The sequence below is a fragment of the Gracilinanus agilis genome, chromosome 1 (assembly GCF_016433145.1).
Source record: "Gracilinanus agilis isolate LMUSP501 chromosome 1, AgileGrace, whole genome shotgun sequence".
NCBI classification, from domain to species: Eukaryota; Metazoa; Chordata; class Mammalia; order Didelphimorphia; family Didelphidae; genus Gracilinanus; species Gracilinanus agilis.
Window position 1 is genome coordinate 666,140,376 of NC_058130.1, and position 18,182 is coordinate 666,158,557.

Here is an 18,182-nt window from a genome sequence, read left to right on the forward strand (position 1 = left end):
CTCTGACCATTTGTGCTTTGGTGTATCCTAAATTATACTACTGTTGGTATTTCTCCAAGATATCAACTTTCCCAGAAAGCTTCGAGCTTTGATTTCGAAACATCAAATTTTATCCCAATTTTACAGATGAAGAAATAAAGTGTTGGCTTTATTATACTATGCATCAAATGCAGAGAAGAAAATAAAATCTAAGATTTTTTCTTTCCATCCAGCATTTCACTTAAGAGATCATTCTGCCTAAACTCTAGACAAGGGTTCATATACAATTTTTGTGTCATGCACCCCACTTTGGCAGGCTAATAAAACCAAGAGACCCATTCTCAGGGCAATGATTTTAAATATATATATTTTTTAATACATAGGATTACCAAGGAACTCAATTGTATTGAAAAAAATCAATGTAATTTTTTTCCCATCCAAGTACTTGGACCCTATGGGGTCTGTGGCCTAGGGTTAAGAACTTCTCATTTAGAAGATTTAGCCTGGCAAACTAAGCTAAAACTGCTTCCAAATTTTGCCTCCAAGGTCTCCTTCCTCAATTTTTTAGGATTATTTAGATTCATTCAAAATTTAATTCATGTAGTCCTTTTTAGGCAAAACCCATCCTATTCCCCTTGTGTATTCTTGCTCCTCCAATTACTATATTTGCTTATATGTCTATATTTTGTATGTCACAGTAGGATCTAAGCTCCTACAGAGCAGCAGCTGTTGCTTTTTGTTTGCTTTGCTTCATTTTTATAATCTCAACATCTAACATCATGCCTTGCACATACTAGGTCCTCAAAAATGCTTATATAGTACAGAGTCTTGACTCTTCCATTAGATGTCTCAGTGGCCTATGAGATACCACAAAGACAATATTACAACATTTAACATGAGACCCCCTACCCAGAATTGCCCAACAGTAGAGCTAATGCCATTGTCTAAGATTCAACACCCAGCTTCCACTACTGTCACATGTCTATTTGGCTTTCTCCCAAAAAGGAATGAGAAGTCAAAGGAGCCTAAAGTCAATCCAGATGTCAGAATGTGGATGGCATAGGCTTCAGGAGGAGACAGAGAACTGTGTCATTCTAAAGAGAGGAGTCATTCTAAAGAGGCTTACTCCTTAGTTACAGACCACTAATATGTATAGAGGCCCAGGATGGGTACCTATTATTCAGAGAAGAAATGAGTATGAGTAGGAAGAGATCAAGAAAGGGAAAGAGAAAGACAAAACTCTAAACAATCAGCATGTCACCTTTTTTTGAGTATTTTCCCCCCTCCCCATTTCCAGGTGGATATGCTTAACCTATCATCCCAGTACCATAGGTGTGACATTTACTGAGCGGCCAATACATACAATTTTTAATTCTATGATACCTTCCAGCATATCTTATGAGGTATGCTGGCAGGTATCACCTGGTCCCTCATGACAGCCTCATGGGGGACCAAGGATAATGCTGAGGAATAATGATAACACAGCAAATGAAACAAGGGTTTCACTGTCAAGGAAATAAAATCCCTATTTCTACATAAGAAATAGGAGGTATGTCCTATGTCCAGCACCATCCTATAATCGACCTTTCTTGTGACAATAATTCTTTAAATGTTTTTATTGATTAACCTAACAAATATCTCTTGCACAATCTCAGAGGTAACTAGAGATAGCATAATGGCTTGAAAGCCAGCTTCATAGCCAGGAAGACCTGGTTTCAAGTCTTGCTTGACTATGCAACACCGAAAAAAAAAATTAACCCCCTAGTGCTCCAGGCAACTCTCTAAGACCATAAAGTACTAATCTACAGTGGTAGTGGAAGTTTCCCCACCGGGAAATCCCTCTGCCAATAAAATCTCAAAGCCAGTCTCTGACAGGTGCAACATTGTGCTAGGTGCTGTAAGATTTAAATTAATATCCAATAACTCCAAGTATTATATTTTATAAAGTTTATTAATAATCACTTGAAAGTAGAAAGAAAATAAAACTAAAAGAAATAGTTCAAACCTAATTGTCTAACAAAAAGTAAACTCACGTGTGTAGATTCTCCTGGCTGATATAAAGCCCACTTTCCCAGCCATGATCAGAGGAAAAGAGAGTGGGGGTGGACCTATGCAAAGCTTATATCCTCCCTGCATTAGCATGTAATGTAATAGGGAACATGGGAAGCTGGGATTTAGAGTTCTGGGGAGCAGATCCTAATTACACAGTGCTTCAGAAAAGACAATGGATACACTATCTCAGCCTTCAAGAAATTTAATTTTAGCTGGGGAAATGAGAGTTAAATAGCTATAATGATTTCATCATCAAATTAAAATTTCTGAGTGCAAATATTAAAGTTGTTCAGCATCTTCCCTGACTGTCCCAATAGCCCTCTTCACTTCTGCTCTCATATTTGTATTTAAGCAACTCTAATTGCTGTCCCAAACATCTGGTCTTTTCTCTCCCCTCCAAATTGTCATTTACAACATAATACTTCCTCTCCCTACCCTCCCAAAGATTCTCCCAAAGCCTCTCAGCCAACCCTTGTTCCTCATATCTTTGGTAACTTTTCCACAAAAAAATCCCTTGAGTATTTTTAATGAAGCTCCATCTGTCCCATCATGCCTGGCCTTCATCCATCCCCCCTAACAATAACCTCCACACATTTAACACTCAAGTACATATCTGCACAGCTATAGCTATATATTTATATGATTCTGCCATTTGTATTTCATTCTAACCCATTAGATTGTAAGCTTCTAAAAGGTGGGAATTCTATTTACTTCCTTTGTTACTACCAATGGCAAGTAGTTATGGTGTAAGGGGCTCTGCACACACAGTGAATATTCAATAAATGTCAACTGATTCATTGAAGCATTGTGTGTAATTCTTTTTTTTTTAAAGAGGCCAAAGCTCTGCAAAAACAGCAACAGATGTTTTAAAATACCATAGAAAGTTGGAACTAGGAGGAGTGGAAAAATCCATATCTGTCTCGGCAGAAGATGCTGCTGGCAGGTTTGTGAGTAGATGGACTACCCTCTCAGTGATTAACTCTTTGGAAGCCATTAGAGGCAGAAGCAATGAACAATTTGTTCAATATCAAACACCAATAGTGGCCAACTAGTAGCATAGCCTCTAAGGAGAAAAACTTCAGACTCTCCTTTTCCTATTCCTATATTTCCTATTCTTTTCTTGTTCCAAAGAATGTCAGCATATAAACTATCTTAGACCCATTTTGTTAAAAATGGTCACCTAAGGAGAAACCTTAAGCATTAACAAAGATTTCTGAGATCTTCTATAAATACTACCATGGGTCAAAGTTTGGTTTTGCTTTCAACCAAGATCATATCAACCAAGTTTGCTAAAACATAGTCCTAGTATTTCCTCTGACTTTTTTAAAAAAAGTCTCAGAGGGAGGGACCTATGAGAAAAAAACACTAGCCACATCCAGAGAAAGAACTGTGGGAGTAGAAACACAGAAGAAAAACAACTGCTTGGTCACATGGGTAGATGAGAATATGTTTGGGGACATCTACTCTAAACAATCTTCCTAATGCAATCTAAACAATCACCCTAATGCAAATATTAATAATATGGAAATGGGTCTGAATCAATGACACATGTAAAACACAGTAGAACTGCTCATTGACTATGGGAGGGAGACCGTAGAGGGGAGGAAAAGAACATGAATCATGTAACCATGGACAAATAGTCTAAATCAATTAATTAAATAAAATTTTTCAAATAAAAAAGTCTCAGAGGGACACAAAGTAAGAGAGGGAAGGGGAGAAAAAAGGAGAGGAGAGATGGAAAAAGGGTGAGAGGGGAAAGCAGAGAAGTATAGAGGGAGAGAGAGAGATGAAGAATGGAGATGGAGAGAGGAAGAGAGTTTGAGTAGAGAGACAAAGAAAAGGATATGGAAAGGTGGGGAGTAGAAGAGAGGAGGAAGGAATAGAGAATAGGTAAGAGGAGAGGAGAAGAAGAGGAGAGAGTGAGAAAGGAAGCAGAGAAAAGAGGGAAAGGAGAAAAGTAGGAAAGAGGGAAGAGAAAGTGGGAGAAAAGAGAAAAGGGAGAGCATTTCAATATTGTCTGCCAGTCTAGCATATTTGGAACAGAATTCCTTTTGGTAAAATTTTGTTTTCCTAACCTAGCTCCTTTCTCTCATTAATAACCTTAAAGAACTTATATTTTCCAAAAGTCCACAAGAGAGGATGAGAGATAATAACTAAGTTACCTTGCTACATGCCATCTTCTATCCACCAGCAGATGGATGTCCTCAATTCTCCTGTTATTAGCATAGTGCAGACGTTTGGGAAGGTTCTGTTTCATGTAAGGTTTAAAGTGCTGATCTGGTTTTTTACACTGAAATGCAAGTGAGGAAGATAGAGATTTCATGGTGTAAGTTGTACATTATTAGATCTGCAGGTAAGAAATTTATGGGTCTATTTGCCCCCATCAGATTTTATACCACCCACTCTGAAAGGAACTTTAAAAAGCTTTCCAAAGAGTTATTTCTCAAATGATTCTGACCTTGGAACACTGTGGGGCTAAAAAGCTTCAATGGAGCCCATTAATACAGATGCGCCTCATCAAGGTCACTCAGGAGGTGAGTGCAAGGGTCAGAGTAAAGACAAAACTTGTGAATATAAACCACAAGATGAAGCCAAAGTTGTAACATACTCCTTGAGCTCCTCTCTTACAATTTGATGGGGGAGAAGAAGGAAGTTTGAAAAAAGCTTCTTCCTCCCAAGGAGGCAGAGAGTATCTCTTATCTCTGACTGTCTTCTCTTGAAAACACCAGTTCCTGCAGAGCAGAGATGGGGATAGAGCTGATCCTATATTAAAGCTAAATTAGTCATTTCTTTGACCATAGCTCAGTTAAATACCATTTGGAGGGGGAAAATACAAAAGGATATCCATGTTCTTACTATAAGAGTTAGGATCACAAGAGAGGCAAAATGACCACTTTCATTTTTTTCCCCCTCTCTATACAATTTGTCTAACCCAAATGCAAGTTTGTCAGGACTTCAGGAAAGTCAAAAGCTTTCCATTTTCAGACAAAACAATCATAGTCCCAAAAGAAAAAAATATTAATTAAAAGAGTTGTTTCACAAGGAAAGTTGTTTCCACAAAGAAAGTGGAAAGCTCTTGCAAGTCAAATACTTTAGAGCAGTGTTATCAAATTAGATTAGTAATGGGAAGCCATTAATCTGTACCTAAGAATCTCTACAGGCCCCGCATTGACTTAGTTTTAAAATGTCGTTTTCTCTTCATTTATTTTATTTTTTGTTAAATATTTCCCAATTATGTCTATATGTTTTAGAGAACTTTACTTTCTGTCTTATAAGCAATACTATGATTCCAAAGCAAAAAAGTGGTAAAAGTAGGCAATTGGGGTTAAGTGATTTGCCCAGGGTCACACAGTTAAGAAGTTCCTGATACCACATTTGAACCCACGACCTCTCATCTCCTGGCTAGGTTCTCTGTCCCCTGAACCAACAAGCTTCCCCTTTCATTATATTCAATTATATTCAATTATATTTTATTTTATATTTATATATAACATATGCATATATTATATATGAAATTATATTTCATTGTATTCAATTATATTTTAATTTTGTTTGGACCACACTTGGGGCTGTTGTGGGCCACTGCTTGCATGTTTCATACCTCTGCCTTAGCATATATATGCAAATACTATACATTTGTATATTTTTAACTCCTCTGCTATATTGAGACAAGCTAGATAAGGATATGTTTTGAAGGAGAAGTAAATATTTGTTTAATTGTAAATGATTATTTTACATTTCTAATGGAAGGAGCAAATAAATAGGCTCATCTCAGGCTGTTGCCAAGACTCTCATGGAGCCTCCAGCTGCCCATAGTCCAGAAGGTCATAAAACCTTTCAGATCAACAAACACTGAATGGCATGGAAAGCTATGAGAAATGTCTGTCCTGACACGTGAAATGAACATGAGAAATTCACCCTGGGAGCAGAAGCCTACAAATCATTGGTACTCACGGTGAGATTGGCAATAATTGTTCGGGGATCATCTGTTTAAAAGAAAAAGAAAACAATGTCTTTAAAATATAACATGATTATTCCTAGGGGGAAAATACAATTTTCCTAATGATTTGTATTTCTTTAATAACATACTATATATTATTCTTCTTAAAGGAGGGTTTTTAAAAATCCATGAAATTAATTTTTAAACAAAGGTCAGTTTTCTCAAAAACATGACAGTAAGCTTCCTCTTTTCTCCTTTGATACTACAAAATAGAACTAAAATATCCTATGTATTTGTTAACCTCTTCAAGGAAATAACTGTTTCTGTTTATAGTAAGTACAGAGTAAGTTAAGATGAATGAGGTGAATTCAAGAGTAAGCAAAAATTTTCCCCTAGAGGCAAACATCATTCTTGGTATATAAATGAACACCTTCACAGCACTGCAAAACATAATAGCAAACTGGACTGGAAACAGGACCAGACTCCACCTGGAAAAGAGACTATGATCTGCCACTTCCAAGTTCTGAGATGCTGGACAAATCACAACCTCTCTGAATCTTATCTAGAAATTATCATTATCTAGAAATAGAGTGCTGATACTTTGTAATATCCATGTCACAGAGAGGAAAGACTATAAAGAACCTTCCAAAAGGAATTCTGTGCATTAAGGGGGCTGCCCAAGCTTATGGATAACTCACTTCAGATTAGAAAGTAAATCTATAGGGCAGCTAGGTGACTCCATGGATTGAGAGCCTGGAGCAGAGATGAGAGGTCTTGGGTTCTGATCTGGCCTCAGACACTTCCTAGTTGTGTGACCCTAAGTAAGTCACTTAAACCCCATTGCCTAGCCCTTACAATGCACAGAATAGATTCTAAGTCAGAAGGGTTTAAAAAAAGGTAAATCTAACAGTCAGAATTTATAAAATACAATTTTCCTAATGATTTGTATTTCTTTAATAACATACTATATATTATTCTTCTTAAAGGAGGGTTTTTAAAAATACATGAAATTAATTTTTAAACAAAGTTCAATTTTCTCAATAACACTAAGCCTAATTATAGATTTCATACACACACACCACTATCTTCCTTTATTTTTACTACTAGCAAACGAAGGATGATTTTTTGCCAAGACCATAAACTTGTCCTGGAAAACATTTAATGATGTAATAAGGGTTGCTTATAAATTGGAGAAAGAGTTTGGGGCTTTAGAATTGCCTTTTGTATTTTGACTTTTTTCTTTCAAAATAACTCAGGGCCATAGGACCCTACATATTAAGCTAGAAGGTACCTTAGTGGTCATCAAGTCCAACCTCTTTATTTCATAAAAAAGAAAACTAAAGCACAGACTTGATTAAGAGACTTGCCCAGGGTCACACAGTTAGAAAGTCTCAGGTGGCCATACTTCTAAGCTATGTGACCCTGGACAAGTCATTTAACCCTAATTGCCTAGCTCTTCTACTCTTCTGCCTTGGAACCAATACTTGTATTGAATCTAAGACAGAAGGTAAAGGGTTTTGTTGTTGTTTTTAAGTGAAGGTGTCACCATTTGTCAATACATCCAGCCTCACTTTATAGGCCTTGAGTTTCATAGCTATGATTTGCTAAAAAACAAATTTTGCATGGTGGTATTCATGTCACTTTAAACTATATTGGATTCTGAAGGGAAGTCTTTCCTTCACTCTCAGCTTCTCTTTGGGGGGATTATCATAATCTTTAAAAAAAGAGATAAAAAGTAAAGCCTTAATTGAACTTTTTGCATTGACCTTGTTACACGTTAGGTCCTATTCTCTGATAGCTAAAGGAGACCTAAAACCAAGGATAATGCAATGGCCAAGTTGAGCTCAGAATCAGGGCTCATGAACATCTAGGAAATCAAAAGTTCAAGGATTCCTTTTAGCACAGGCAGTCCTTCAACTTCAGAGTGGCTGATTTTATGCATGGGTAATAAGCTACCACCTATACTAGTGTGATCTCTGAGACATCAATAAAGGATCTTTATTCACTGAAAACACCTCTCCCCAGCTAGTCACCAATGCTTGACATTCCCCTATTGCAGAGGAAGTCCTTTCATGCCACCATGACAGATAAGGTTATATGTGAATGTATGAATGAATTACCAAAGAATGTCTCTGAAAGACTCTAGAGAAGAATTTACTTTCAAACTATGGTTTGAAAGAGAAGAGAATACTGGACACCTAAAAGATTGCTAGGGAAGCTAGGAAAAATTACAAAAAGTAGAGGCTGAAGTTGGACCTACTGAACAACTTTATTAGGGCTCAGTCCTAGCCACTATTCCTTTGCAACATGATAAACTCACTTTTCAGAATCACAGATCAAGAATTTCCAAGAACTTTAGAAGATCACTTAGTCTAATTTCCCTTATTTTATAGAAGACAAAATGAAGGTCCAGAAATGTTAACTGACCAGGCTAAAGAGATACAAGTAGTAAAGTACTTGGATCAAAACTTGAACTCAGGTCCTCTGACTCTAAATCAAATGTTCTTTCCAGGGGCAGCTGGGTAGCTCAGTGGAGTGAGAGTCAGGCCTAGAGACAGGAGGTCCTGAGTTCAAATCTGGCCTCAGTCACTTCCCAGCTGTGTGACCCTGGGCAAGTCACTTGACCCCCATTGCCCACCCTTACCACTCTTCCACCTATGAGACAATACACCGAAGTATAAGGTACATTTTAAAAAAATGTTCTTTCCAATGCATCTCTCCTGGCTTGCCAGATTTTCTACCTCCAATTCTTACTCCCCTTCATTTGCTATTTCTTGATAGTTGTGTTTGTTGTTGTTTGGGTGGGATGGGACGGATCCCCTTTAATCTGAAGTTTATAAAGACCTCAGTGTCTACCTTTTCAAAATGGATTATTTCTACAAATAAATAAAATGCCAACTTAAAAGTCTTCAGTTAAGTAGGAATCATCCAAAATCCCCTGGAGCCTACAAGTTTAACATTTTCATGTGACGGTAACATTTCCCATCCTGAAAACTGTAACTTAAGTGGCATGGTGAGTCATGATCATTTTCCCATTACTCGCCATCTTCAAAACAGCCGACACTTCCCCAGGCGTTAATGTGTTTTCCTTCTGCCCTTTGCCAACCAATTTTACATGGATCAGAAACTGATTTCTGACCAGACTCTTGAGGAATCTGAAGTTTCAGCAGAAGGGTCTCTTAAGCATTTAAGGACTGGCTTGGGGGAAGAAGGGAATGGGGTATCAAGGAAAAGGCTTATCAATAAGTAATTAACTCCTTTGCTCTGGGGAATGGTTGTCTGGAGAAGATGTAGGAGAGGGGTATAGGATTACAGAAGAAAAGCTAGACAAAAACTTAGGAACAACCAAATCAAACCCTCTTATTTTACAGATGAGGAAACTGAGGCAATTAATTGCCTTGCCTGCGACCACACCGTTATTAAGTTATCTGAGGAAGTATTAGAATTCAGGTCTTCCTGAATTCTAGCCCAGCATCTATCTACCAGCAACCTAAAGGAGATTCATTGTATTGGGAAATGAAGGTGGTGTAAAACAAAAGGGTTCTTCAAACCGGTGTATTAATCACAAGATAGCAGTCTTAAATGCCAACTTACATTTAGCATTATTACTAGACTTGGGACGAATTCGTCCCAAGGCTCCAGGCACCAAGATAATATCATCTACATTGGTCAGATAAGAGCTCAAGAACTCTGTCCTTTCACATGTGACATCCTCCATTCCTGTGGGAATAAAAAAAAACATTTTTAGGGAGCAAGTATGTATACATTTAAGTGGTAGTATGGACACCACATAACTTATGTAATTGTGTATATAACTTATATAACTGTAACACTATATAACTTCAAGAATTTTATTACTTCTTTCCAAAAAACACTTATTGGGAAGTCTTGAAAGAGAGAAATGGGAGACTTTTGACATAAGATTTTCTAAATTGAAAAATACTGAGTGCTACTCCCTAGAATTCTTAAAAATTAAAAGTTTCTTAAGCAACAGACCCTTTGCCCATGTTTAAAAAGAACCTTCATTCATTTATCACTGCAGGTCAAAGAGCCAAGTCCAAAAGAAAAAGAAATGAAAAAGAAACAATTATTCCAATTCCGTGATAAAAAGCAGCTGACACTGATGCTACTTCTGTAGTCTAAGAAAGAGCTATCCTTTTTTTTTTTTTAATTTAAATTTCTATAAAGATTTCCCGGTACTGGGGCAGCAAGGGGGGAAAAGACAGGGGGAGGGGGGGGGACATAACTAGAAGACATAGTTCTGTATGTTTTTTACAAAATGTCTCTTTCAAATTATCTCTCAAACATAGCTCCTGCTTTGAGTATATATAATCACCAAACAACTAAGTGTCTCAGTAGGTGGCCTTGGATATTACTGACAAAATAATGTTGGCAGAACAAAACAGAAGGAAAAAAAAAAAGTCTACTCCAGACCGAATATGCTGAGAGCCACGGCCCTAATTGTAGAACAGAGTAACTTTTCCAGCAAGGTTGTAAACAGTATAATAAGAACAGAATTCTGGCAGCTGTAGATCAGAGAGGAGGTAAAGTCACTGAAAGGAAGGGAGACAGGACTTTTAGCACTGGTGTCATGTTCTGTCCTCCATGGAAAATGATCAAACACACATTTATATACACATATAGATATATGCACGCTCATTGCACATATATGTCCTATAATAATCAAGAGGATTCTCCCTGGAGGTCACAACTTGAGGCCAGTGCACATACGCGTGTGTAGATACAGATAATGACACTGAAATGCACACTTAAGTGTGACCAGAAGAGGGCAACCAGACAAATAGTCTGGTCACATCTTTTGGGAGTTGTTGAAGAAATTCTTATTGGTGTAAAGGTTGGACTAGATAATTTCTAAGGTCCCTTTTCACTCTGATTCTCATACTATTTTCCAGAAGTCACAAGTATAAAACTAAGATAAAATAAGGCTAAGTAAAGTTAAAAAAAAAAAAAGTAAAACTAAGATAAGAGAACATCTAGTTTACTTTGATGAGTTCAAGACATCAAGACAGAAACAAACTCCATTCAGAGAACTGACAGATGTGTGACTAATGAACCAAGACATGTGTAGAATCCAAGTATAATACTTCATTTTTATTTTGTTGTTGTTAAGTTGTTCAGTCATATCTGATTCTTGGTGACCCCATTTGGGGTTTTCTTGATAAAGTTACTAGAGTGGTTTACCATTTCCTTCTCTAGCTCATTTTGTAGATGAGGAAACTGAGGCAAAAAGAATTACATGACTTGCCCAGGGTCATACAGCCAATAAGTGTCTGAGTAATGGATTTGGACTCAGGTATTTCTGACTCCAGGCCTAACACTCTATCCACTATGCCACCTAACTGCCAATTTAATTTTATATTTATATGATTTTATATAATATAATTTTACATACCATATTTTTATATAATTTATTTTTTATTTGGCCAAAAATTCAAACATGCTAACTATCCCTTCAGTCTTGTATCATTTGCAAATTTAACAAGTATGTTATCTATGCCTTAGTCCAAATCATTGATCAAAAATGTTAAAGAACCCAGGATCTACTACATGCCCTCAGAGCACTCTACTGGAGATTTCTTTCCAAACTGGCATAATCAAATAGTGGTTCAACCATTTAAACCACATAACAGTACAACTGTTTAGTCTCTATCATGGTATTTTCCATAAGGATAGCATGAAAGACTAGTTTAGATGATTCAGTGAAGTCTAAACTATCTCTACAATCCCCTTACATAGCAACCTAAGTCAATATTTTCCTGTGAAAGAAAAGACTAGTCTAACACTATATTTTGATGAAGTTATCTTTGTGGTTATTGCCTCTTTTTTAAGGTGTTCACAAACCATCCTTTTAAAAATAAAAATTTGGTGAACCAAAGTCAGTATCATTGACTTCTACTTTGTAGAGATTGTTTTCTTTCTTCCCTTTTTGAAAACTGGAACATTTGCTCTTCTCCAATCCTGTGGCCACTTTCCCATTTTCAATGACCTAATAGAAACTATACAATAATGATGATTGTAAAGTTATACTATATATGATTAAGAGAATCTGTGTGGAGAGACAGAGTCAAGATGGTGGAGTAAAAGAGGCAGCATTTTTGCCTTCCACCCAGCATGTTTTCTCCACAACCACCTAGGAAATATGCCAGACTGAATTCTGATCTGGAAAGCCAAGAAAAAGTCAGAGTGAGTAATTTTTGCTGGCCAGGGCAACTTAGAAAGATAGACAGGCAGGCCTATAGACGCTGGGTTTGGGGCTGGCTAGGAGTACTACACAGGGTCAGTAAAAGCAGGAGAGAACACTAGAGAATGGGACAATGAGTTGGTGCTGAGATTGAAAACTAAGACTGAGAATAAACACGAAATGTAAGATGGGAGAGAAACATGAGAAGGTAAGAAATCATAAGGAACTAAATTCTTACATGAGGAAAGGGCATGTATCTGCTCAGAACTCAACATTACTAGGGCCCTCAGAGGGACTCTAATTGGACAGAGGTCCTAGATGTGATTTTATTCATTTGGGATGATCTGAGAAGAATGGATCAGTAGGGAAGAGTACACTAGGAAATAGAAAAAGAGAAAGGCAGAATGGGGAATGGGAAATTACCTTATATAAACTAAGTATGCAAGGAAGAGTGTATACAATGGAAGAGAGGATAGGGAGAAGGGCAGGGAGGGGAGAATACTCATGAACATCTGAACAAGTTCAAAGAGGGAAGAATAAACATATACTCAAAGGATAGGAATTAATTTTATGCAAAAGGGTAATAGGAGGGTAAGGAAAGAAGAGAAAGTGAAGAGGGGATTAGAAGGAGGGAAGATTAAAGGAGGCAGTGATCAGAAGAAAAGCAGACTCCTGAAGAGGAGACAAGGTTAAAAAATGATAAGTATATAAGATAAAATCAGGATAGAAGAAAATTCACAGTTAGCAAAATCATAACTTTGAGTATAAATGCAATGAGCTCACCCATAAAAGAGAAAAGGATAGCAGAATGGATTAGAAACCAGAAAATAACAGTATATTGTTTACAAGAAACACGTTTGAAACAAGCTACACAGAGTTAAAATAAGAAGCTAGAGTAGAATTGATTAGACTTCAGCTGAAATAAAAGAAAAATCAGGAGTGACAAAAATGATCTCAGGCAAAGCAAAAAAAAAAAGTAGACCCAATTAAAAGTGATAATTAGGGAAACTACATTTTGCTTTTTTGAAATGCTATAGACAATAAATTAATATCAATATTGAATATATGCACCAAATGGCATAGCATCCAAATATTTAAAGGAAAAGTTAAATAGCACAGGAGGAAACAGTCAGCAAAACTATATTGTTAGTGGACCTTAATTATCCCTCTCTGATCTAGATAACTATAGCCATAAAATAAACAAGAAAGAAGTTAAGGAGATGTGCAAAGTTTTAGGAAAATTAAATATGATAGACCTCTAGAGAATGCTGAATGGGAATTAAAAAGAGTATATCTGTTTCTCAGCACCTTCACAAAAACTCACTAACCATCAGGGATTAAAAATCTTATAAACAAATGCAAAAAAAGCAGAAATATCAAATGCATCTTTTTCTGATTATAATGCAATAAAATTATATCCATATAAAAGGCATTTGAAGCATTGATAAAAAAAAGTTTAATTTGAAACCAAATAATAAAATTTTTATAATTAATTGGAAACAATCTAAAGAATGAGTGAGTTGAAGAACAAATTCTAGAAACAATCAATTATGTCATTTAAAATAGTGTCAATGTACCTAACACAGTAATTGGGGAAATTTTTATATCGCTAAATGCCTATATTAATAAAAAAGAGAAAGAGCAGAAGAAGAGAATGCAACTAAAAAAACAGAAAAAAATAAGCCCTCAATAAAACAGCAGAAAGAAATATGGTTTCAAAGGAGATGAATTAAATTCAAAGGGGGAAAAATTAATTCATGCTAAGAGCTAGTTTAAAAAATAGAAAAACTGGCTAATTTGACTTTTAAATTAGAAAAAAAAAACAATTTCCAAACATCAAAATAAAGTAAATTCATAACCAACAAATGGGAAATAAAAGCAATTGTTGGAAACTGTTTTGCCCAAGTATATGCCAACAAAACTGAAAATCCAATGAAATGGATGAATATTTTTAAAAATATAAATTTTCTAGATTAATAGAACAGGAAAAAGAATATCTGTCTCAGAAGAATCAATAGAGCAAGCCATAAGGGACCTCTTTAAGAAAAATAAGACCCAGGATGAGATGGATTTACAAGTAAATTCTACCAAATAATTAAAGAACATTTAACTACAATATTACATAAAGTGTTTTGGGGAAAAAAGGTAAAGGAGTCCTTCCAAATTCATCCTATGATACAAATATGGTCTTGATACCAAAACCAAAGAAAATCAAATAAGGAGAAAAAAAACTAGACCAATTTTCCTGATGAATATTGAAACAAAAATTATTACCAAAATACTAGCAAGGAAATTACAGCAATATGTCACAAAGATCATACATTATAACCAGTTTGGATTTATACCAGTGAAGCACCCATTCCTATTAAAAAATAAATAAAAAATACTAGCAAGCAGAGAATAAAACACAGTTGTTGTTGTTTTTAATGATAAGATTATGCCTTTCAAACCAAAAGAAAACCTTGTCTGTAATGAGGATAAGCTATAAGGCTTTCCAATAAAATCAGCCGTGAAACATGGATGTTTAATTAGAACCATTGTTATTCAATGTTGTACTAGAAGAGGAAGCACCATGGCTCAGTGGATAAAGAGCCAGGTCTAAGGACTAGAGGTTCTGCATTCAAATCTGACCTCTGACACTTTCCAGCTGTGTGAATCTGGGCAAGTAAATTAACCCCCATTTCCTAGCCCTTACCACTCTTCTGCTTTGGAACCAATACACAGTTTTGATTCTAAGACCAAAGGTAAGAATTTTAAAAATATATTGTGCTAAAAATACTATCTGTACCAATATGACCAATATGGCAAGAAAAAGAAATTGAAAGAATAAGCACTGGAAATGAATAAATAAAACTATCATTTTTTGCAAAAGATATAATAATTTACCTAAAAAACTCTAGACAGTCAACTAAAAGAACCTAAATAATAAATAATCAACAATTATTTGCAAAGTTTCTGGATATAAAATAAACCCAAACAAATTATCAGCATTTCTGTATATTGTCAACAAAATCCAGGAGGAAGAGATAAAAAGAGAAAGTCCATTTAATGTAACTACAGACATTATGACCTGGGAGTCTACCTACAAAGAACACATATAAACTACATGAACACAATTATAAAATGCACTTGGCACAAAAAAACACATCTTGATAATTGGAGAAATACTATTTATTCATATGTAGTACCAGCCAACATAATAAAACGTTGCTACCCAAATTAATTTACTTATTCAGAGCCAAACAAATCAAATTACCAAAAAGTAGCTTTATAGAATTGGAAAAAAATAATAACAAAATTCATCTGGAAGAACAAAAGCCCAAGAATAACAAGTGAATCAATAGGAAAAATGTGAAGGAAGGGAGCCTAGTAATATCAGGTCTCAAAATATGTTATAAATCTATATCTTCCAAACAATGTGGTACTGGATAAGAAATGAGTTGATCAAATAAGCATACAATACACAGAAGAAACTGAATACAGAAACCTAGTGAATGGTAAACCCAAAGATATAAGCTACTGGGGCAAGAATTTACTTTTTGATAGAAATTGTTGGGAAAATTTGAAAGTAGTCTGGCAAAAACTAGGCATAGACCAATATTTCATATCATATACCCAGATAAGCTCAAAATGAGTGAAGGTTTTGACATTAAGGGTGATATGATAAGCAAATTGGCGAAACAGGGAAGAAATTCCCTCTATTTCAATAGAAGGGGAAAAGAATTCAGGATCAAACAAGAGATTAAGTGGTTCATAGGAGATAAAATGGATAATTTTGATTATATAAAACAAAAAGGTTTTATAAACAAAACCAATGCAGCTAAAATTAGGAAAAAAATAAAAAACTGGAGAAAATCTTTGTATTTTCTCTGATAAAAATCTCATTTCTAGAATATATAGAGGACTGAGTCAAATTTATAAGAATAAGAGCCATTCCGCAAATGATAAATGGTCAAGGGATAGAAGTAAGCAATTTTCAGAGAAATAAATTAAAGCTATGAATTATCATATGAAACAATTCAAAATCACTATAATTAGAGAAATGCAAATTAAAACAAATCTGAAGAACCTTACACCCATCAAATGGGCTAAGAAGACCCCCTCCAAAAAAAGAAAATGGCAAATGCTTCAGGGGACATTGGAAAACAAGTACTATAAACTAATGCACTACAAACTAATGAACTATGATCTAATCGAACCATGATGGAGAGCAACTTGCAAAAAGTCACTGAAGTACGCATACTCTTTGACCCTGCAATACTGCTTTAGAGTTACATTCCAAAAATATCCCAGAAAGGAGAAAAAGATCCTGAACAGTACAAAAATATTTATAGCAACTTTTTTTGTGATTGCAAAAAATTGGAAACTAGAAAATGCCTATCACTTAAAGAATGGCTGGGCAAGTGATGGTATATGAACATAATGAAGGGATAGTTTCAGAAACACTTGAGAAGACCTGTAGGAACTAATGCAAAGTGAAGATAGCAGAACCATGAGAATAATTTACACAATAATACCAATATTGTAAAAATAATTAACTATTAAAGACTTAGTAACCCTGATCAACACAATGGTACATCACAGTTCCAAAGTACTCACGATAAAAAAATGATATCCATCTCCAAATAGAAAATCGATGGACCCACAATGCAGATTGAAACATTTGGCCTTTTTTCTTGCTTTTTTTCTTGCTTTTTTTTCTTTTTTTTAAACCCTTAACTTCTTTCTGTGCATTGGCTCCTTGGTGGAAGAGTGGTAAGGGTGAGCAATGGGGGTCAAGTGACTTGCCCAGGGTCACACAGCTGGGAAGTGTCTGAGGCCAGATTTGAACCTAGGACCTCCTGTCTCTAGGCCTGACTCTCAATCCACTGAGCTACCCAGCTGCCCCCTTTTCTTGCTTTTTTTAAATTTTAATTTTTAAATATTTTTCCATGTTTATATGATTCATTTTCTTTCCCTCCCCTCTTCTCTCCCATTCCCAGAGCCAACAAGCAATACCCCTGGGTTGTACAAATGTTATCACTTGATACCTATTTCCATATTATTAATTTTTGGCATAGAGCAATCTTTTAAAAGTCTAAATCCCAAATCACATATCCATATATATGTGATAAGTGATGTCATATGTTTTGCTTTTGCATTTCTACTCCCATAGTTCTTTCTCTCAATATGGATAGCATTCTTTTCCATAAGTCCTTCAGGAGTGGCCTGGTTTGTTGCATTGCTACTAGTTCTTGCTTTTTTTTTTAACATGGCTAATGAAGAAATTTGTTCTGCATGACTATAATAAATATTTGTAAAAGCTTTTCTTTTTCTTGCCTTCTCATTTAATAAAAGATGATGAGAATTTGAAACTTTAAATAAAGTCTGTGTATATGAGAGACAGACAGAAAGAGAGAAAGAAAGAAATTCAAAGAGATCTAGAATCATAATAACCAGATCTGGTTTACTGCCTTTGTTTTTTAGCATAAAGCACAATATCATGAATATTCTCTAAATAACTCCACAAAATATCACTTGATCTTTCATAAACAAAGAACTAGAAACCAAATTAACCAAAATCTGGTAAGCCCTATATCAGTATTTAGAGTCCTTGGTCTTGAATATTTTTTTTACAGTGGTCAGAGAGGAAAAAAGCTGATTAGAATTGGCAAAACTTTATTTTACCTCTAAGTAGTTCAGGAAAATGAACATTAATATTTTTATTATTAATAATATTGTATTATTATATATAAAAATAATAGCTTCTCCATGCAGCTCAAAGACAACATTCTGAGAGAAAGGAAGTTCTGTTATATGGTGTTATATTCTAATATAATTCTATTTAATTAAATGCTGTATCCTCCAGGAAATGTGTGCCAAGAAAAGGAGACAGGTCAGACATGCATTTAGAGTTAGAGACAATAGATGGGCAGTTGGAGGGATACATGTCAACTTGTACCTTGTTAGGACACCTATGTTAAGGGCCTCCAACATAATGGGTAGATTTTGAGAGTTGAAATTTGAGAG

At 35.4% G+C, this 18,182-nt stretch overlaps 1 protein-coding gene across 3 annotated transcripts in view; it reads right to left on the reverse strand.

Moving 5' to 3' along the window:
• ENPP2 (ectonucleotide pyrophosphatase/phosphodiesterase 2) overlaps positions 1–18,182 on the reverse strand; it is a 131,622-nt gene that overhangs the window by 38,086 nt on the left and 75,354 nt on the right. For all 3 annotated transcript variants that reach the window (XM_044668930.1, XM_044668923.1, XM_044668916.1), the window contains 3 exons: positions 9,566–9,691; positions 5,986–6,017; positions 4,194–4,321 (listed from right to left, as the gene is read on the reverse strand). In XM_044668930.1, the coding sequence (XP_044524865.1) occupies positions 4,194–4,321; positions 5,986–6,017; positions 9,566–9,691 (286 nt within the window). The remainder of the gene's footprint in view (positions 1–4,193; positions 4,322–5,985; positions 6,018–9,565; positions 9,692–18,182) is intronic.